General features: G+C 40.2%; 3 protein-coding genes across 3 annotated transcripts; 2 read left to right on the forward strand and 1 right to left on the reverse strand.

The window, feature by feature from the left end:
* The first annotated feature begins 3,217 nt into the window (after window positions 1-3,217).
* scg2 (secretogranin II) lies at window positions 3,218-6,721 on the forward strand. The gene is made up of 2 exons (XM_014471338.2): window positions 3,218-3,334; window positions 4,467-6,721. Exon 2 carries the CDS (start codon window positions 4,475-4,477, stop codon window positions 6,344-6,346), a length of 1,872 nt encoding a protein of 623 aa, XP_014326824.2. The 5' UTR covers window positions 3,218-3,334; window positions 4,467-4,474; the 3' UTR covers window positions 6,347-6,721.
* Window positions 6,460-10,342, reverse strand: ap1s3 (adaptor related protein complex 1 sigma 3 subunit). Its single transcript, XM_005805875.2, has 5 exons — window positions 10,247-10,342; window positions 8,035-8,213; window positions 7,740-7,848; window positions 6,995-7,132; window positions 6,460-6,915 (listed from the first exon to the last, which is right to left on the reverse strand). The coding sequence occupies exons 1-5, from the start codon at window positions 10,247-10,249 to the stop codon at window positions 6,880-6,882; spliced, it is 465 nt and encodes a 154-aa protein (XP_005805932.1). The 5' UTR covers window positions 10,250-10,342; the 3' UTR covers window positions 6,460-6,879.
* A 693-nt stretch (window positions 10,343-11,035) lies between these two features.
* On the forward strand, window positions 11,036-20,498 carry LOC102220876 (dehydrogenase/reductase SDR family member 12-like). The gene is made up of 10 exons (XM_005805874.2): window positions 11,036-11,151; window positions 12,656-12,789; window positions 14,708-14,790; window positions 14,880-14,975; window positions 15,053-15,134; window positions 15,213-15,274; window positions 15,485-15,589; window positions 17,407-17,497; window positions 17,604-17,741; window positions 19,655-20,498. The coding sequence occupies exons 1-10, from the start codon at window positions 11,096-11,098 to the stop codon at window positions 19,768-19,770; spliced, it is 963 nt and encodes a 320-aa protein (XP_005805931.1). The 5' UTR covers window positions 11,036-11,095; the 3' UTR covers window positions 19,771-20,498.
* Window positions 20,499-20,758: the final 260 nt, after the last annotated feature.

The following is a 20,758-nucleotide window of genomic DNA, read 5'->3' on the forward strand; positions in this document are numbered from 1 at the left end:
AGACAGATGTGACGACATGAACAAGCTATTTTCAGAATCTATTGACTTGATTATTTTCATCTTTTCAGAGAAAGGTAAAAACATGACTAAAAGACATTTTTCATATCTGACCCGGTGTGTTATGTCATTTCGAAGGGACTCTGAGACAGGCTGTAGATCATAAGTTTTAACAAAAACCTACAGGAGCAAAATGGTGACCAAGCATCGATCACTCCCAGACACACAAACCCATACTAATGTGGAGTGGAGGGAAGAGGCTGACGTCAAACCTCCATTCACAACCACTCCCTCTACCGCCCTGCATCACTCTGTCTCTACAAGGTGCCTGCCAAGAGCCTGACAGCCTGAGCTACGACGCAGGATTATTGGCCGGCAGGCCAAGTTAAAATGGATGAAGAGCCGCAGGTTTGACGTCGGGGGACAAACACATGGAGACTGAAGGTAGGAAGAGGAGAAGCCAGTTCAGTGGGAGTGATCAGCTAATGTTTGGAAAAAACACTTCCAAAGAGAAATTTCCATGTGTTTTAATAAAAACAAAATGACACACTCGAACATATCACACACTGTCTTGCGAAAGGTTCCACATACTTTGAAGGTTTTCCTGTTTTGTTCTCACAACCTACTGATGTGTTTTGTTGAGATTTTACATGATAGACATTTTTTAATTGTTTTTTGCAAAAATACCTTAACCTCAGTCAGTCTGGATGGAGAGGGTCAAATTTGACTTCAATCAGACATTTATTGTACCATTTGAACTCACAAATATGTTTTTGAACTGAAGTATTCCACTGGAGATCTGGTTGTTTGATGAAAACATCCTTCTTATAAAATGTTCTGGATTTTGCTTCATCTATCTTCAAATGCTAAAGACAAGCATCTATACAGCATGATGCTGCCATCATTATGTCACCATGGGGATGGCTCATCAGACCAGAACACACACTTCCATATTTTGGTGTGCCCCATACATGCCTTATGGGGAACTACAAATGGGGATTCTTCTTCATGATTTCCATTAATGCCATATTTATGGAGTATGCTTTTCTGCTGAAATATTTTCTCACCTGCGCTGTGGATTTTGCAGCTTTCCACAGTTGTCACGGCGCTGTTAGCTGCTTCTCTAATTAATAGTGAACTCTTCCAACCTTTCAGTTTAGCTGGACATTTATCATTAGATTTGCAGTTGTGCCATAGTCTTTTGATTTCTGACAAATGATTGAACAGAGATCTGTGAGATGTAGTTGTACTTTAGATTTTCCAACAACATACCCCCTACTGTGTTTCTTGGTCTTAGGGTGATGTTTATTCTCAGAGGAAATTAGGCTTAACATAAATACACACCACACTTTTCAGATGTTGTCCTTCTGTATTGCTTTTTACATAAATAAAATCCCAGTTAGATGAATTAAACCTGCTAGGACAACACACAAATGGCATAAATGTGTTCAAACCTGCATCTTTCTTTGTTTTTGCCATTCCGGGAACAGTTTCAAATTCACCATCTCAGAAAGGACTGACACCAAACATTTGCTCCACAAAATGGGGGGAAAATGATGTTGGTAATTGTTAGGAAGTTAATTTAACCTGAAAGTCTTCTGTCTTTTTTAGTGGACATGTGGGTGGAAGGCAGCTGTAATTGGTTTCTGTTTACCAGTACTGCTGCCTGGAACACATCCTTAGGCAATTAGCCTGACGGCGCAGGCTATATCAGTACAAAAATGGTGCAGTACACGTGTTTACAGTATGTGTATGTAAGAGGGAAAACTAAGCAGAGAACTGTACTCAGCCTAAAAAGAAGTCTTTTATTCTGGTTTATTTTTCTCCCTGAGTAACCACGGTGGAAAAGTAAGCTTTGCTGTTTCTGTGCCTTGTTTCTAAAAATCCAGATAAATGTTTGAATGTAACAAGACTAAGCCTTTAAAGTCCCATAATGAGTCTGAAAGGATTTTCTTCTATGACTCAGCCGTCATTTCCCCTTCTCTCTTAAAGTAAAAGCTTTTTTCCTCATGTTGTTTTTGCAGCTAAAACTAGAAATTGTGGCTGACCTTTTAAAACTATTTTCTTGCTAAATTTGTTTCTTAATGGTAAGAGACTTTAAAACTCTGAAAAGTTTTGATTTTATGTCTGCTGACTGCAATTTTTGCCCATTTTTTCCTTTCAGAATAGTTCAAACATTATTGCTTTGGCGGGAAAATCACTGTAAACATAAATATCTTTTTTTATCTTAACTACTGCACCATGGCTCTGAATTTATGCGTGATATCATTATTCTGCTGGAAGGTGAAACTCACCACAGTCTCAAGGCTTTTTAATCCTATAACTGTTTTTCTTCCACTCAGTCTCTCTGCTTGTCCATCAGCTACATATGCTGCGAACAGGACTAAGTCGCAAGCATCAGACTATCAGATAAGGTCAGTGGAGGATAGCTGGAGCTGTGATCAAATCCAGCAACCAGATTTATGAATGAAACTGCAAATTTACACACACATACACACGCATCTGCTTAGTTGACAAGATTTGACAGGCAGCCAAAAATAGAGAGTAGAGTTCAGTGGCTGTCGGCAAAAGTATATTCTATCTGACTTACACACAAAATACGCACACCCCCGCACGCACGCACACGCACGCACACACGTCTCTGCAGTCCTTCTGTCACCCCGCCCGTCTCGGGCTTTGGCGAAGTCCATATGTGAGTCATCGGCGGACTTTAACTGCGTCTGTCCCTCTGCGCTGCAGCAGAGACACAACATCAGTCAATGACAGCGTAACGTCAAGGCCTCTGCCATACACACACTGTGATGCCATAACTACAATCAGTTTGCTCAGGTTTAAAAATATAAACACCAGTTCCTTGTAAGCGTTCACTAACTCTTTAATATTCTCACCTCTGCGTCAAATATAGCAGCAGGAGTTCAATTGTCTTTTAACTTTAGCGCTTCTAAAAACTGCTTTGTAACTCTCACCTTCAAAGAGACATTTAGTTCTAAATATAGTCCTGTTATTATTCATTTCATTATGAGTTGCGACAGGAGAGGTGGCGGCTGTATGAGCGAAACTCTTCTCACACCAGAGAGAGCGAGGCTTTGTTTGGCTGACTCAAGCGAACAGCGCGCGTGCGTCGGGGGGTGCCTTTTGTGTGGGTGCACTCGCGGGCGCGCACACATAAAAAATAAAAAATAAGAGAGAGAGAGAGTTGCGTATCTAGTGACGCACGAGTCAGGTGACACCTCTAATGGCACGAGGAGCTGTCCGCGGTGCTGAAACCAGACTCCAAGCGCGAGGCAGAGAGATGCTCAACTCACTCACGAGCCTCAACACAAACTAAGAACACAAGGTAGGTCCGGTTGTTGTTTAATAACGGCATAACCAACTCTGGTCTACACTAAATACTCTAAATGTTAATGTTAATCTTAAGTTAAATAAGCGCTCATTTATTCTATTTCATGATAAGAAAAATAAGTAAATAAATACAATATTGCATTGCGAGAGCTGTTTTCCAACCTGAGGCTCCGCCACATATGCTCGGGCGAGGAGGTTATATTGTTGTCGCACGCAAGAAGCTGTTCTTCTCGCGGCCAATTTAGATCATTTTATATGCAACGTTTGCGCTCTGTCTACTGAAAGCTGACTATCAAACAAAAAAATATGTTAATAAAAAAAAAAGAAAAAAGAAGAGCTTTCCGGTAAGTTTAGTGCGGCAGTGTAAAAAAAAAAATCAAAGAATAGAATTAGGAAACAAATATAACAAAAACTGCTAAAGATTGTCTCCTGTAATAATAATAATAATAATAATAATAATAATAATAATAATAATGTACGTGAAGTTCAGGACACTTTATCTTGGGTAAAAAAGCTACATAGGTGGATTGAAAACAACTACATCTGGATGTTGGGAGGTTGATCCAGGGTGAAGGAGAGGTTTCATGGGAACATCAGTCTTTACCGGGTTCCCTTGACAACGGCGACGTGACTCCCGGAGAGCAGCAAGTTGACGGCTAATAGGATTTGTACGGGAGCTGAATACCGCCGCTGCTGCTACTGGAAACGAGGCGACTGCATCCTAGTATGAGGCTCAAATGACACCAACAGGCGGGTTCTTATGTAAATACAGTGATGCAGAAACATATTATTCACAAAACTATTGTTTTCAGTATAATTTTATAGATTTATTAAATGGCAAAACAAATAGTTTGACTAAAAAGATTCTCATTTTAAAACCAAAATAAAAGGTAAAAAAAAGAAATAGCTTCAAAGTATATATTGATTTCATTATAATGATAATTTGTTCTCGGGAGAACACCTTTTTCAGTTTTTTGTTATGCAGTCAGTGGGATAAACATTTTTAATCAGAAATAATTAAAAAAGACAACAGACCCCTGCCAGAGCAATGTATCTCGTGAACCTGGCGCTAGTTGTAATGCATAAAGGTCAGTGCTGACATGCGCTTGTTTATCTTCCTCCTGCAGACGTCACCATGCCGTCACTCCTTCAGACCTCACCATGCAGGCCGTTTCTCATCTATTTAGCCTGCCCGCTCTTGATCTCCCTCTTCCTCACTTTCACTGGTGTCATCGGGGCCTCGATCCGAGACCACAGGCTACGGGGAACCGAACCTGACTCACAGGAAGGAGATGTGCTCCAGGCACCTGACACAGATATGCTGAAAGCATTGGAGTACATTGAAAGTCTCCACCAAAGAGCTCCCCATGCTACAGAGCGTGATATCAGCCATATGGATGATGCTGAGAAGCTGCGTGCCATCTTGAGGCTGGCTTCCAACCCCACACAGAACCAAGATGAGCAGGAAGAGCAGGAGGATGAGAGAAAGAAGGATAAGAGCGAAGAGTTGCTCCAGGCTGTGCTAAGCACTCTCCAGCAGACGGAGAAAGCTGCCAGGCCAGCTCTGCTTCGCCCAGGTCCAGAGGGAATGGACACGAGTTATCCCAGAATGCAACAGAAACAAAAAGGTGTCACACCTCACAAGAAGCTGCCTTTGTTGTTTGAGGATGAGGAAGAAGGTGAGGGTGGCGAGGAGGAGGATGGAGAAGGTCCCAGACGTGAGAGTCCCTTCAAACGCACCAAAGAGAATGTGGAAGAGAAGTACACGCCTCAGAACCTGGCCACGCTGCAGTCCGTGTTTGATGAGCTGGACAAGCTGACAGGCGCAAAGATCCTGCAAAAGCGACAAGATGAAGGCGATGACATGGGAGAAGACGAAGCAGAAGAAGATGAAGATGTGTTCAACTTGAGGAATGCAGCATATGATGATGATGGAGACAGAGATCTCATAGACTGGGGTCCAATGGACGGACAGGATGAGGAGGAGGACGAAGAGGAGATGGACAGTAACCATGAGGTTGACCGAGGGCTTGATTACACTGAAGACAATGACGAAGAAGTTGAAGAGGATGATGAAGATGATGGCGAAGACAGCTTTCCAGTAAAAAGATCGAGTGATGCAGATGGTGTGGCCAACTTGGTGGACTATTACCTCCTCAAAGTGCTTGAAAAAACAGAGGAAGAGGAGCGAAAGCGAGAACTAGCCGAGGAAGAGGGCGGGAGGATAGAGAGGAGGCTGCCTCAGAATCAGTACCAAGACAATATCGACCCACGAGTCATCTATCAGCTCCTCACTATCTCCCAAAAATACCAGATCCCACCCGAAGACCTGATGGACTTGCTCAGACCCAGACAACAAATGAATCAAGGCAAACTGAGAAAAAGTAATCAACTACCGCGAGCAGAGAGCAGGTTTTCTTTCAAGAAAGCAACTCCTGCAGCTAAATTCTACAATGTACGCCCATCATCTTATGTGAGAAAGACCCCAGAAGAGCTGAGAACAGAGGAGATCCTCAAAATACTGGGCATGAGCGGCGAGGAGGAGCCAGCTCCTGCCAGAAAGCAGAGGCAGCACAAGAGTTCCCTGTCACAACTTCACACACAGCCTGCCGGGCGTCTGAGGGAATCCGCTCCCACGCAACGGCGCCTTCCCAACACGTTCAGAGATGACTACGGCGACACGGTGGACGAGGATGAGCTGGCAGCTTATTTAGCAGCTCAGATGCTGGCACGGTATCCCAAACCTGCTTTTAGCAACAACAAGGCCACCCAAAAAAGAGAGGAAGTCGGACAGAGCACAACGGGCTCCTTAGAAAAGGCCATCGAGGAATACTTTGACCTGATGGACACGGAGAAAAGCCCAAAAGAAAAGAGACAGTCAGAAGACGCAGAGAGGGACGGAGAGACACAAAGTCAGAGAGTGGAGAATGAAGCTGTGATGAAAGTGCTGAGCTACCTGAACCCAGAGACAGAAGAAAGTGAAGCCAAAACTCCAAAAGGAATATAATCAAAGGGGGTTGATACAGATTCATATTTAAATATATATTGTTTAGGTGATGGTGGGGGGAAGTGAAAATAAAGTATTTTGAAGAATAAACACACACAACTTACACTGCTCTGTAGGTTTAAAAAAAAAGTTCTTATTTATTGGTAAAAATTAGTGTTCAGACTTTCATTTGATGTTTTGCTGAATACAAATTTGTTGCTCGGCGATACATACAGTAAATGTTTCACCAGCCATTACACACACACACACACACACACCCCTACAGAGACAGTCACAGCCAGTGTTCAGTTCCTTAGATTCCTGTGTGTTTTTCGTAATTCTTTCTTAATTGTGGTCATATGTGACATTCCTGAGGTTAATAAAGCATTGACTTTACTTTTTCCTTACTGTGTTGTGTTTCTCCATTTACTCACCAATGCACAGCACACACACCTGAACACACCATCTTTCTCAGAACTCTGAGATGAATAAAAAGGAGCGTTCAGGATCACAGTACTAATACATTTTCATCAACATCCTCATCCTCTCATGACTCAGTAGGCAGGTTTGCTCATATATTCCTCCATTGTCTGTGGATGCAGAACAAATGCTTTTGATAAGCAAAAATGAAAGCAACATGGGATGATGTTTTGGTAAAGGTTATAGTACCTCTTGTAGCGTGTCAGCCTGCTCCATAGACACATTCACTGCAAATTTGGACGTTTCTAAAACCTCTCCACCCATGAGGAATTCGTCCAGGATGAAGTAGGCCTTCTCAAAGTTGAAGATGATGTCCAACTCACACACCTAAGGTGACAAATGTTTTGGTTTGAGGATCCTCTAGTGGGAGTTTGTGACTTTAACAATCCAGTAATGCAAGCAGAAGCATGAAAGATAAAGTCAGTATTTCAAAATGATACAACATATACAGTGTGTTTAAAAAGTGATTTGCCCCTTGGATGTTTTCATTGCTTTTACAAATCAGTCATTATCTACACGATTTGTCTTTTTTTTTTTTTTGACAAAAACTTATTTAATGTCAAAGGAAACAGACATTCAAGAAAACGTAATTTGGTCAAAAGCAACACCTAAATTCCTTACGTTTGGCTTGATGGCAGCGTTTTAATGATAGATATGTTGCCTCATCAAACTCTTGGTCTTCTCAGAGTTCACTTAAAAGGAGTTTTCTTTTCCCAAAAGTTTGTAATTTCTTTACTTGAACTCAAGTAATTTAGACAATTTAATCAATTTCTCTTTGTGTTTCACTGTGCATTAAAATGTGCAATGTTCCCTTCTGTGTATGAACAAAAATCCTATTGGAAGAATTTTGAGCTTCACGTGATTCAAAGCAGAGCAGCAACTTAAGTCATCTCAGCAGAGTAACTCACAACCCCTGAATGAAGGGACAACTTACATTACCAAAGTATTTATCCAGCAGCTCAACATATCGGTGCAGCACCTCCAAAGCAAGAAGTTCATTATCATGCTCCTCCAGACCAGCACAGAAATACAGGCTGGCATATCTGCAACCAGAAACAAGAAATTACCAAAGCATTCAAATGGTGCCTCAATAGTTGGTGCTAAAAAGACAAATCAATACAAATATCTTAATATTGAGAGAACATAAAGTATCGGGGTTTTGTAGGAGTGTTTTGTCTGTTGAATATAAAACTGGTAGATGTATGTCATGTTGTGTCTTGTGCTGCCACCTTTTGTAAACAATCTTTAGGTCCTTCCATTGGAGGAAGTTGCAGGTACGAGGCTGACGGGGCAGCACCAACATTATCATGTCACGGATCACCTTCTTCTTCTCCCGTTCTGATGTCGGCACGAACCATTTCTGCAGTCGGAGTTTTCCTTGGCGACTGAACAGCAACAGGAAACGCAACTGGAAATGGGTACAATCGGAGGGGGAGTTTACTTTATTGAATGGTGTAAACTAATGCAAGTACACATAAAAAAACTGTTGGATTACTTCTGTTGTGATTGAAACTCGACGGACCCAAAACGTGTGAGCACACGAACAGGAAATCAGCCAACACAGAACAATCAGAGTTTACTTATTTTATTCTTTTTAGCGCTAAAAAGAAAGAGACGCTTACCCTTACAGGCTTAGGTGGATGTCAAGTGTAAAGGCCCGAATCTATACAGCATCTGCTCAAACACGGAAGACACCTTGCTTATATCCTAAAGTCCGCCTCCTGGTCTGCTGATGTGTTACGTCACTGCCTAGTGGTCAGACGATGAGCTAAAGTTAAGTTTCGTTTCTACAGAAAGTGTCCGTATGAAACAAAAGGCTTTTGTGCAGAATCTTTGTGTCCGTAGATGAGTGTGCGTGCATGTATGGTGCGTGTCTGGGGCAAACGTCTCAACACTTCTTTAACCCAAAGGCAGGACATTTGCTTTTGGGACATAGGTTTGATCAAATGCCAGGTTAGAGTTTGTGACCCAGTTTGTTTGGTTCAACCAAAATAAACATTTTAGCATGTGCAGTATGTAATAAAACCAAAGTATGTATCAAAATGTGATTTGTAGGGCATGCCGTGGTGGCGTAGTGGTTAGCACGACCCATATTTGGAGGCCTTGAGTCCTCGACGTGGCCGTCGCGGGTTCGACTCCCGGACCCGACGACATTTGCCGCAAGTCTTCCCCGTTTCCTGTCAGCCTACTGTCATATAAGGGACACTAGAGCCCACAGAAAGACCCCCTGAAGGGGTAAAAAAAAAAAAAAAAAAAAGTGATTTGTAGCATTGTGTAAAAGTGCCAAAGTCTATTCTACTATTATTTTGTCATTTAAAGTCTTACTAATGAGATACTATAGACAGTGAAAGACTTACCAGAGTTTTCTCTGGGTGTCACAGAGTAACAAAACTGACTTTCCTCCACCTGTTGCTGCACTCTGTCAATTACTTGATTGACAAAGCAGGATTGCAGGCTTTCGGCTTGTTTACAACAAACACAGTAAAGTTACTTTAGAACTGGCTAAAGTATCCTGGCTTTTAAACTGGAGCGTTAAAAGGATGACGCAGTTTTAATACCACAATTGATAAGTTACAGGAAAATTGATATATTTATAGCTGTTATTTGTGTTACTTAGTTATTCCAGTTATTTGTTATTCTTTTTTTTAAATCTCTAAATATAGAGGTAAGTAAAGGTAAAAGGTACTTGAACCCATTTTTCATGTTGAAGACCATGACCCAGAACGCTGGGTCAAATCCATAACCCGACCCCGTCTATTATATTTGACCCAATAACACAATCATTCAAAGAGGGATGTTTTTACACAGCAGTGCTTAGAGTGCACTGCTGCTGATGGCTGTTAAAGCTGCCATCAACATGCTCACTTAAAGTCAAACATTCAGCAATACGCTCTCTAGACACGGAAACCACAATCAGACAGCGTTTGCACAACCAGGTAGATAAAGGGAGGATCACCTGGGAAACAGCGCATGTAAATCACCTCTGAGTGCTATGGCACAGTAAATACAAGGCTTGGGTTGTGCAAGGGTAATTAATGAGAGCTTTGCCCCAAGGTGCAGCTGCAGGCTCAGTGCAACACAATATACCTCAACATGTGGACTATAGCAATATCCTTACAGCAAACTCTTGATTTCAAAATGACGCTAACATTTGTAAGCTACTGGTTATGCAAATATCTGAGGACTGACGATCATTTAATATTTATTTGCCAGGAAGAAATATTGCACTTCGAAGGAAATAGATGTTTTTTGTTTGTGTTTGTTTAAAGTCACATTTAGTAAGGTTTCCCTATCACACGAGTTCAATTCATAGATCACAAAGTAAAGTAACCTCCATCAACATAAAGTTTTTACTTCCCAAACAGCAAACAACACGAATTTAAGCTATACGCCATACCTATACAAAAGTAGAAATAGGAAACAAAGTTTCCTGATACTCACCATTTGATAAAACAGCTATACAGCTACGAAACAAGGGAGACTGGCGATGCACCTTGTCCTGATATTTAGTGCTTCTGTACATGCGCACTCAGTGCGTTACTGTTTGTCTTTTCATAAATCAAAGCGTGCACACCTTGTCCAGTCACAGCCGCACCCAGCTGCGCTCCAGCGTCTGACTGGCTGCCGTGGAGTCTCAGAGGGTCCGCACCATTTACACACCGGCACACCGAGTGGACGGAGTGTGCGAATCACAGTTAATTACATGCAGGAGATGAAATCTAACGGATAACCTATGTAAATTTTCTGAATGTTATTAAAATCTCCACACATTTCGTTCCTGTTGCAACTGCTTTAAAGTGCATTTTTACCAACTTTCTCGACGACGGCAACCAGAGGAGTGGAAGGAGTTTCTATTTATCTATCTATCTATCTATCTATCTATCTATCTATCTATCTATCTATCTATCTATCTATCTATCTATCTATCTATCTATCTATCTATCTATCTATCTATCTATCTATCTATCTATCTATCTATCTATCTATCTATCTATCTAAAATAAATAAAAACTAATTATTTGAATTTTAATGACCCCATTTATTGAGAGACATTGTGAGCATATTCTAATTTTTTTTTTTTTTTTTAAGAAATAAAAAATATTACTGAAAGTGTTTGACTTTGTGAAGCTCTTCTTCCAGCTGAATGAATGCATGTCTTCCTGCTGCCGCTGGGGGTCCGCTGGAGTTGTGCTTTGGAGATGTTTATTCAGCGGAGCTACACGTGGGTCTGGTCCAGAGTAAAACAAGAGGACAGAAGCCGTCAGAGTGAGAAGCTTCCAGAGCAGCAGCATGTCTCTGTACCGCAACTCCGCCTGGTTCCTCAAAGGACTGACCGAGTTCACTAAGTAAGTTACTGACCCAGTTTTGTTCATCTGCGTTTTAGATATTGGAAGTCTGAGCTGCTGCTGCTCAGCTGTGCATCTCGACAGGTGGAAGTCCATTTAGGCTGCTGACTGTTTTCAGATCATGTTGGACTTCTAGCTGCAAATGATATGATGAAGCATTCAGATGTTGGCTTTGACAAAAAGAAAGGGTCCCCATGTGGTCCACAAATGTATAACTTTTGCCATTCAAGATTTCAAATTGTCTAATTTTACGTCTATACATTGTACTAAGAGTTATATTGTGTAGGTAAATATATATAATCTATCGAAGATATGTAATTTACAGATATTTTTCTTTGAATGTCAATAAGTTATTATTATAATGGTATTATTATTGATGTATGTCCTTGCTGTGTTCACTATTTCTTTTCTTCTGTTTATTCATTTATTTGACTTTTGTTTTATAAAATAGTGAGAGATCAGAGCTGAAGGTCCAGAGTTGGTTTGAAAAATACATACATTGACATTTTTTAAAAGAACTGTCAAACACTGATTCAGATTTAGGAATTCAATGTTTCTATTTGTTCTTTATTCTGATATCTGGAATGTTGGAATACTTAGTTAAAACACTCATTTGTGAATGATACCTAATTTGTTTTCAAATAAACTGGGGAAAACTTTTGCTTCCTGCTATGTAGCCACTCGTGGTATTATTACCATGAGTAATATTGAAAGGAGTGAGGGCCGCTTTTTCAAACTCATGTGAGAACTTGACCTTTGCTTGTTTTCTGATTCAGTTTTCAGCCTTTGAATGCCACAGCATCACTGAACATACTGCGACAATAGAAGTAGATGATTAAATGTCATGTTTGCTTGAATCAAACCAAAAATAACAGTGACTTAGCAGGAGCTATGGGGCTGCATGGATCACTTATTCAACCACAAACAGGTTCTCTGAGAGCTTTATTAGTACTATTTGATCTATCCCAGCCCCAGGGCATCTTTCCACGTCAGTATACAGCATGCCAAGTTGTCTGAAGTGATTCTTTTGTGATTGTTTCCCTACTTCCCTTTGTTCTGTGTTATCTTTCCTGCCCGGCAACCCGCTCTGACCCTGCGCTAATAGCTCTCTGCATGACACCATCGAACAGAGGGGGCATTTAACCTTAGCGCCCTCAGCCCCGGCATGTCCCCCTTCAGGCGCCATTAACAATGGCTTCAGGGACAATGGGGCTAATTGAGGTTCTTGGTGCCACACATGCTTTTGAACACGCACTTGAACCAGTGCTGTTGTCACCACAGAAGAGTCTCACCCCAAAGCCCCAAGGCACACGCTCCTTCATTGTATCTGTACAGTAACACTATGAAGGGCCTACAGTAAGCGGCCTGGCCTACACTGACCTTTCTGACCTGAAAGCACAGACACATACCTGTCTGCTGGGAAGTTAGGCAGAGATATAATATAGAGCCATAAGGCAGATCTGTCTTATAGAAATTTCATACAGTGATTTGTGATCTGTTGCAGGAATGGCCACCTGTCAGCATCCAAGCGATTTGTGGAGAAGGACCTGGAGGTGTCCGTGGCCGGACGCTCCTTCATGATAACCGGAGCCAACAGTGGCATCGGAAAAGCTACTGCCATGGCTATTGCCAAAAGAGGTATTGTACTTGTTGCTTCCCAGCATCGCAGCAAATCAACTTAGATACAAGCACAGCGAAACAAAAAATGCTGATCTGGTTTTAAGAGGAGCGATACTCTAGATTACAGTGGAGGGTGAGCAAGTATCAGTTTTTCTCCTGGGTAGTTCAAGTCATATATTTGTCTTACTTTCATCAGCCTGAACAATATATTTTATGTGCTAAATAAAAAAAGAACCCACACAGGGGGAAAAAAGAAAATGAAAATAAAATGAACAACATAGCTTTAGATTCCCTGCACAGTAAATTATGCACAAAAATAAATGACCTTGTGTTAAAGTTGTTAATTCTACATGATGCGTTATTCATGAATGTACGTAGACTTATCCAAGCTTAGTAGAATACTTAAATGAATGTGCACCTATTGATATATAAAATAGCAACTTAAATATACTAAATTGTGTGTTATGGTAGAGTTTCTATTTAATAAAAGGCTTGTCATGTGGATGTGATAAACCATTCAGCAGTCAATAGATACAATTATATCTTGAGTCTAAATCATTTTTAATTTCAGTGTAATTCCAGATCAGTAAACCTTCTTAAAAACTAACATTAAAGAAAGTGGAACCCAACACATCAGTATTAAAGTGCTTTAGTAAAAATCTTCAAACTAGCGATACTAGCTCTTGTGCTGGAATTTAATGGGTTTTTTTTACCTGTACTAATATGCATGTGTTTTGCATAATGTGTTATTTTGTCGATTGGACTGATAAAAACAAGTCTTTTTAGCCTTTAAATTGATGCTACTACCTATAAAAGAAAGACTATTGACTCCTGTTTGTATGCCAGTGTAAAGTTACCTGCTCTGTGGATTTTGCCCAGATGGCTCTCCATAGCTGAAACACTAGCTAGTAAAATATGGTTCCAAACAAAGCGCTACATTTATGAAGGAGGGCAAATTTGTTTTTCTCTAAATGTCACACATAAATTAACTTAAAGTTCATTGAAATATCTTATGAGCCACATTCTGAATGAGCCTTATCAAAACAGACTGGAAACATGCTACATATGTTAGCTTAACACTTCAGCAAACTACTCCACATCAAAACATTGCTAGCAGGAGTAAAACATGAGTTTACTGAAGTGTGTGTTGAGTTAGATATTTATTTTAAAACATCAGGTTGCGTTGTTGAAACTCTTGTTGGGACAAATTATGTGTTGCAGATGAGTCTCTGTAGCGTCAACCAAATAATACAGCAAGTTCTCAGTACTTTTTGCTTTTGGACAACTTTGATAATCGATGTGACGCGGAATGAAGGCGTTGCATTCATAAAACCCTGACAAAATAGTTAAAGAGACACTCAAGCTGCAAGCTTCAAATGTTAAATCTCCAGACTGCTGGGCTTCAGTAAAATTAATATCTGCAGGAAGGCATCAAGTAAGAACGTGTTCTTGTACATTACCCATGCGATTTGACATTTTATTGTGTGCACTGTCTCAGCTGCTCCAGAAATTGATTCAGGTTCAAGTCCAGGTTCAAGTTTATTTATGTATCCTGTTTACAAGAAATTGCTGAGTCAGCCAACATTCTGTTCAATTTCTTCTTTTTCGCTCTATGTGAAATCGTAAAGCAGAAAGGCAAATACACTCCAACTCCAAGATCAAAATACTCAAATGATTTGTGGCCAGGCTGACTCGAAGATGGACTTGGTTTGCTTCTGTGTGTTACTGTCTTTATAGTATCAGTAGCCTACTTAATACCACATTTTTTCACTTTTGTGTACATTTTTATGTACTTAGTTTATTTTTATGGGTATTCAATATTAGGTAATGCTATTTCATTGTTCTTGTGGCATTTCTACTGTTAGCTTGTTAGCATTTCTTTCCCCATTGTTAATTTTGGTTGCATATAGACTCAGGAATGTGATCATTGTCACAGGAGGGACGATCCACATGGTGTGCAGGAACAAGGATAAAGCTGAGGAGGCCAGGGCGGACATCGTCAAGGAGACGGGAAATAAAGTAAAGTCTTACTCGCCTCTATCCATCAAAACAATGCCACAGATCAATTGCTAGAATGATATTTTCCCAAATGGCTGACTCTGTTGCAGGAGATCTATGTCCACATCCTGGATTTATCTGAGACAAAGAAGGTGTGGGAGTTTGCCGAGGGCTTCAAGAGGAAGTTCAAGGCTCTCAATGTGCTGGTAATACAACTTCACAATGTCAGATCTCTCCTTTTATCCCCAGCAAATGATGACCTTATTCATTTTAATCTACTCAGATCAATAATGCAGGTTCCATCATGAGTCAGCGGGATGTGAACGCCGAAGGACTGGAGAAGAGCTTCGCTGTCAACGTCCTCGGTAAGTCAAAGGCCGAGTATGAGGCGTGGGGAAAATGTTGAGTTGGGGATAGTTATGGAGCAATCTGTTAACTTCCAGGGGTGTACATTTTGACCAAGAGTCTGATTCCCCTCCTGGAGAAGAGCACAGATCCCAGAGTGGTGAGTTTGACCAGAATTTTAATGATGCAGATATTTTTTGTAAAAAAAAAAAACACATTTGCAGCCACATCTGTTATTTTTTTGCTAGAAAAAATGTTCAATACTTGACACACCACAAAGTGAATAATCAAAAATCTGAATATTAAAGATTGCAGCTCAGCTCACTTGAACATGAGCTCTTAGTCTTTCTCTTTGTTCCTGTGTGTGCAGATCACAGTGTCATCGGGTGGGATGCTGGTGCAGAAGCTCAGGATAGGAAACCTGCAGTCTGAGAGAGGCCGCTTTGACGGAACCATGGTCTACGCCCAGCACAAAGTAAGAGCTGAGCACTAAAACCTGCAGATCAGTGTCATCTGACAGGTTTGAGGCTCTGTAGGTGTTCTCAACACAACCACTGTAACACACAGCACTAACATTCATTTATTCTTTTAGAAATGTAAACCACAGTCACTGATGATATCGCAGCTGTTCACTATCATTATCATTTATCAAGCTAAATAAAAGGGAGCTTTTTTCACAGTTTTCTAGTAAGCGATTATGGCATAATGTTGCTGGTAAATTGCCAAAATATAAACTGATTGCCTTGTTGATCTCTAACTTTGTGTTTAATATTTTTTTTGCAAATGTTCTCTAAATCTATCAGGTTGGAAGAGTGCTTCTTGTCCTTCAGGGAACCTCACGCATTTTCTGTTTATGTAGATAAGCAGCTAGGCTAGCTCTGATGCTAAATATAAAAGGAAATGCATCTACTTTAGCATTCTAACAGTTCAATATAATCTTACCTATTTTAAGAAAAAAAAGTTGACGTGCAGGGACTGGTTTGTGGAGAAGAATTTCCCCTTTGGGACAATAAAATCTAAAGTCTAAATAAAAGCAGGCCAAAGCATGATGCTGCCACCACCATGTTTCACTTTTGGCGATGCACAGTGCTAGTTTCCTACAACCCTCCTCCACAATTCTGTTCAAATTCAATTAAAATTACTTCAGTAATCCCAGAGTGAAACTAAATGTCTTTGTAAGTCATAGAATCAGTTTCAGATCTGGTTCTGCATTGAACTCTTGCAGCTAATATTGAATTAAAAGGTGTTATTTTAAAAAGGTGGTGTATTTTTCCTGTAGCAAATTGTCATTTTAGTTGAGATGAAAAGATGTAATTGATTTATCATGGTCTTATACTTTTGTAATAAAAAAGCTGACACTTTAACAGGGGTTTCTACTCTTGTCATCCACTGTATACTGTATACATAATTGGATATGCACTGAGTATACTATTTGGACAAGATAAAAAAACTGATTTAAACTGCTTCAAAACATATCAAATCAGTATAATAAAAAGATGAAGTAACTACCTTTACTGCTTGGTCTTTAGTAAAGATCTGAAGATTATGGAATAGAATAGAGATTAATTTTATTGAGCCACAATGGGTAAATTTTCTTGCAACAGCAGCACAGAGACAGACAATCAAAGCAAGTAGGTTCACTCAAACATACAATATAAACAAATAAAAACAAGACGAATAGAGATACAAAATTTTAAAAAACTATTATGCAGTTCTAGTATTCCGGTCCAAAGGAATGTTCAGTTGAATAGGTTGATTTAAAAATGTTTGAAATGTGCAGGTGTATTTGAGCATTAAAAGAGTTACAATAAGTGACAATAAAAACTGTGCAACAGCAAAGATGTGCAGATACCAACAGGAATGTTACTCAGAATCAGTCCAAACTATGCAAAAACCTGAACACTTATTGAGTTAGTTGGGAGTTTGTTGGTCATAAAGTCTAACAGCTACCGGAAGGAAGGATCTACGATAATTCTCCTTTGTGCACCCAGGATGCAGCAGTCTGTCACTGAAGGAGCTCTCCGTTTCAGCAACAGATTCATGCAGACTGGGAGACACTCGCCATCAGTGATGTTATTTCAGCCTGAGTCCTTCTGTCTCCAATCACCTGCACCTTCCTGATTAGCTTATCTAAATGCTTCCTCTGATGTAGAGTTAACCTTTCATTCTTTGTCATTCTTGAGCTTTGGAAACTTCTGACAAGTCTATGATCAGCGCAGTAAATTGATCTGGGTTATGGTAGCCAGCATGGTTCGTTACTTTAACAAACATGCAAACGTGTTTGTCTCCCAGAGGCAGCAGGTGGTGATGACAGAGCAGCTGGCAAAGACTCACGCTAACATCCACTTCTCCGTCATGCATCCTGGCTGGGTGAACACTCCAGGTTAACTCACCCACTAAGAACTTTGAGCATCCATGTTCCACGTGTGCATTGACAACCAATCACCATTGCCATCTGTGTGTTCTGTATTTGTATCTGTCTGTTGCAGCGGTGGCCAATGCTATGCCGGACTTCCATCGCTCCATGAAGGATAGCCTCCGGACCCCGGATCAGGGGGCCGACACAGTAGTGTGGCTCGCCATCTCCGAGGCTGCTACCACAAACCCGAGCGGACGCTTCTATCAGGGTATGTTGCCATAGTTACATGCATGCAGGCCTTTTTTAAAGGTCTTTACAAAAGCCTTCAGAAGTACTAAATTAATTCCCGAGGACAAACAAAAAGCTGTTTGAAGGATGAAAAGAGTAGATCAGTCTGGGAAAAGTGTTTGTCACTTGTGGGTGGGATGGTGTGTATAGTGTGTGTATTTGTGTACACATTTGGCATGAGTCCACTGCAGCTGGAGTGGGCTGGTTTTGGTGCCAGATACTGCCAGAGAGTACAGTGCCTCTATGATCGTGAACAAACGCACCTTCACAAAGCCCCCATTGGTCTCTGAGAGCTTCTGGCCTAACAGGAAACACACTTCAGCTCTGACAAAAACATGGCGCACTCATGTTTCTATAAGATGTATAATGAGGCCATTATATATAGCGGTAGTTGAGTTTGAGTTGAAAGATATTCATTATTTCATATCAATAATAGCAACAAAATAACAGCAACACTTAGTTGAATGGGACATGACTATTTCGATTTATTTGTATGGCACAAAGTGATACAAATAGCCTTTTTCCACTGGCTCTAAGTACTGTTTTTCCAACCAAGGGACTACCTTGGTGGGTGGTCTATAAAGACCTGAATGTATCAAGGTCTTTATAAGGAGCCATTTAGCTCCTTATAGACCATCCAACAAGATTTTACACTCCATCATTTGTCAAACAAGGTGCCAATGCAGTGATTTGAGGATTGGTGTATTTGAATCCATTTTCCTGACATTAGTCAAGATGCTGGCAGCAGGATTTTAGATGAGCCAACACCATTAAAATGATCAAACCTCACCTACTGAAAAAAGTTTTCTACGCTCTCATTTTTTAAGGATTTTGTTTTGTGGTCTCAGTCTCTGAGAACAGCTAAGATGCTTTGCTAGCCTTGTGGTTTAAAGACACTTGTGTAAAAAGCTAAAGGGAAAGGTAGAGATGTTATCATTAACACAACTTCTCATTTTTCCTTGTCCAGTTCAGTTAGTTGTAGCAAGGATGATAATTTTAGTACTGGACACAGTGATGATCAGATAAAGAGACATCAGTCAGAACACATCAGTATTGTTCAGACAAATCCAGACTATGTTTTTTGTCATGATGTTCGTTCTGTACCCTTCAAAAGTTCAACATTGTCTAAAAGCTGCCCAGAGCTTTTTTCCTTCTTTCTTTTCTATTGAGGACTGCTAAAATTACTCAGTAGAAGAATGCAGTTGGAATTGACATAGTCTTAGTTCAATAAATTTGAATATCATTGAAAAGTTTGGTTCAGTAAGTATATCACAAGTATATCACATTATACAAAATTCCACAGATTGATCAGTCTAAGCCTTCATTTCTATTATGATGTCTTTCCACGTACATTTAATTAAAATATGGCATTTAATGTTATTAATAAAAAAAATTGTAAAGAAATTATTTTCAAAATGTACTTTTAATCTAACAAACATAAAAAACATATTGCAATTTATTGTAGATAACATTTATTTTCTTTAAATAAAGAATAATGTGTAAAGTAAGATAAAAAAAAGGGGGTCAGATCAAATAAGTGTTTTTTTCTGCCTACCTCCTTTTCAAGTATCTGAATAAACATTAAATTATGTTTGAATTGTATTTGAAAAAAAAAGCTGAATTATATGTGACTATATATACTGTATATGTATGTATATATACATATATATACAACTGTGTGTCCAAACCTTTGGTCTATACTCAATACAGACCAAAGGTTTGGACACACTTTCTCATTGAATTCAATGAGAAGGTGTGTCCAAACTTTTGGTCTGAACTGTATATATATATAGATATATAAAGGCCCGTAAAGGCCTAAAACTACTGTATGACAAAAAAAAACTAAACGCCTGGATCGCACATAGAGTCAATGCTGTTTGTGTGTGTACCCAGACCGAAAGGTGGTCCCCACCCACTTGCCCCTGGCCTGGACCCACAGCTCCCCCCTGGAGGAGCAGAAGCTCGTGGCGCTCCTGGAGGATCTGGCCAAGACGTTTCAGCCCCACTGAGCCAGAACCACCCCAGAGAGACCAGCAGCACTAACACCATCAGCTCCTATTGGTTGAGGCTGGACAGGAAGTACATCTACGTTATCCAAAGCACCTCTGTTGGTATCATTTGATGTGGGATATAAAAAGAAGAGATGCTTAAAGTGCTAAGGAGCGTTTTGGAAATCCACCCTAACAGTAGCAGACTGAATTTAGAAATAACCGAGGGATTGCAGATTGGTAATGCTTTATAACTAATTGTAAGCTTAGCTTTTTTTTCAGGACTTTATATTTTATAGTGCAGAAATGTTTTGACAGTGATGCTGGTTTCATATCTGCAGCTGAGAGCGATGATTAAAGCCCAAACGCAAAACTATAACTGTGACTTTATTAATGTCAATCAGATGGGAATCTGATGTGGCCAACGTTACATTTATGTGTTCGCTCACCAGCCATGGGTTCTGCATCACGCTGGTGTTTCTGTCTCATGCATGTGTCCAGTGATGTGCATCTAACACCCCTGTAAGTAACCCGTGTGTGTGCCATGTTGTGTTGTGGAGCTACAGTAGAGTGCAAGGCGAACCCAGGCTGGTGGTGAAGCGTTCTCTCAATAAGCGCAGCAGCATCGCTCGACATATGCAACATATTTACAAATCTGTGACTTGATATCAGCACCTTTGAAAAACCTTTTTACCCTTCCTATAACTTTCCTGTTAACTCATGCGTCAATAAAACGAACTTACAAAATGTTTTGTGTGTTGCTGTTTGATTGGATTTTTCCTAGTAAAAAAACAAAGCAAACAGCAGTCAAACATATCAAACATCTTTATTAAGTGTGATTTATGCTCTTCAGTGCTCTGCTTTCAGAGCACATGGAGACCCAAGTCAGTTCTGAAATATCAACAAAAGCATTTAAAAATACAGTTATTTGCAGATGTACATTAACAACAACCTTGTTGGAATGGCAAGTATCACTTACAAGTAGCTTCAAGAGAGAATTATGTCACAT

The sequence above is a fragment of the Xiphophorus maculatus genome, chromosome 18, assembly GCF_002775205.1.
Source record: "Xiphophorus maculatus strain JP 163 A chromosome 18, X_maculatus-5.0-male, whole genome shotgun sequence".
Lineage (NCBI taxonomy): Eukaryota > Metazoa > Chordata > Actinopteri > Cyprinodontiformes > Poeciliidae > Xiphophorus > Xiphophorus maculatus.

Bases quoted from the DNA above. Each gene is read 5' to 3' on its own strand.
- scg2 (XM_014471338.2), top strand. From the start codon at position 4,475: ATGCCGTCACTCCTTCAGACCTCACCATGCAGGCCGTTTCTCATCTAT.
- ap1s3 (XM_005805875.2), bottom strand. The intron at 7,849-8,034 runs GTGGCAGCACAA...TTCTGGTTGCAG, and splicing joins CTAAAGATTGTTTACAAAAG to ATATGCCAGCCTGTATTTCT. The intron at 7,133-7,739 runs GTAAGTTGTCCC...TTGTCACCTTAG, and splicing joins TGGATAAATACTTTGGTAAT to GTGTGTGAGTTGGACATCAT.
- LOC102220876 (XM_005805874.2), top strand. From the start codon at position 11,096: ATGTCTCTGTACCGCAACTCCGCCTGGTTCCTCAAAGGACTGACCGAG. The intron at 14,791-14,879 runs GTAAAGTCTTAC...ACTCTGTTGCAG, and splicing joins TCAAGGAGACGGGAAATAAA to GAGATCTATGTCCACATCCT. The intron at 17,742-19,654 runs GTATGTTGCCAT...GTGTGTACCCAG, and splicing joins GAGCGGACGCTTCTATCAGG to ACCGAAAGGTGGTCCCCACC.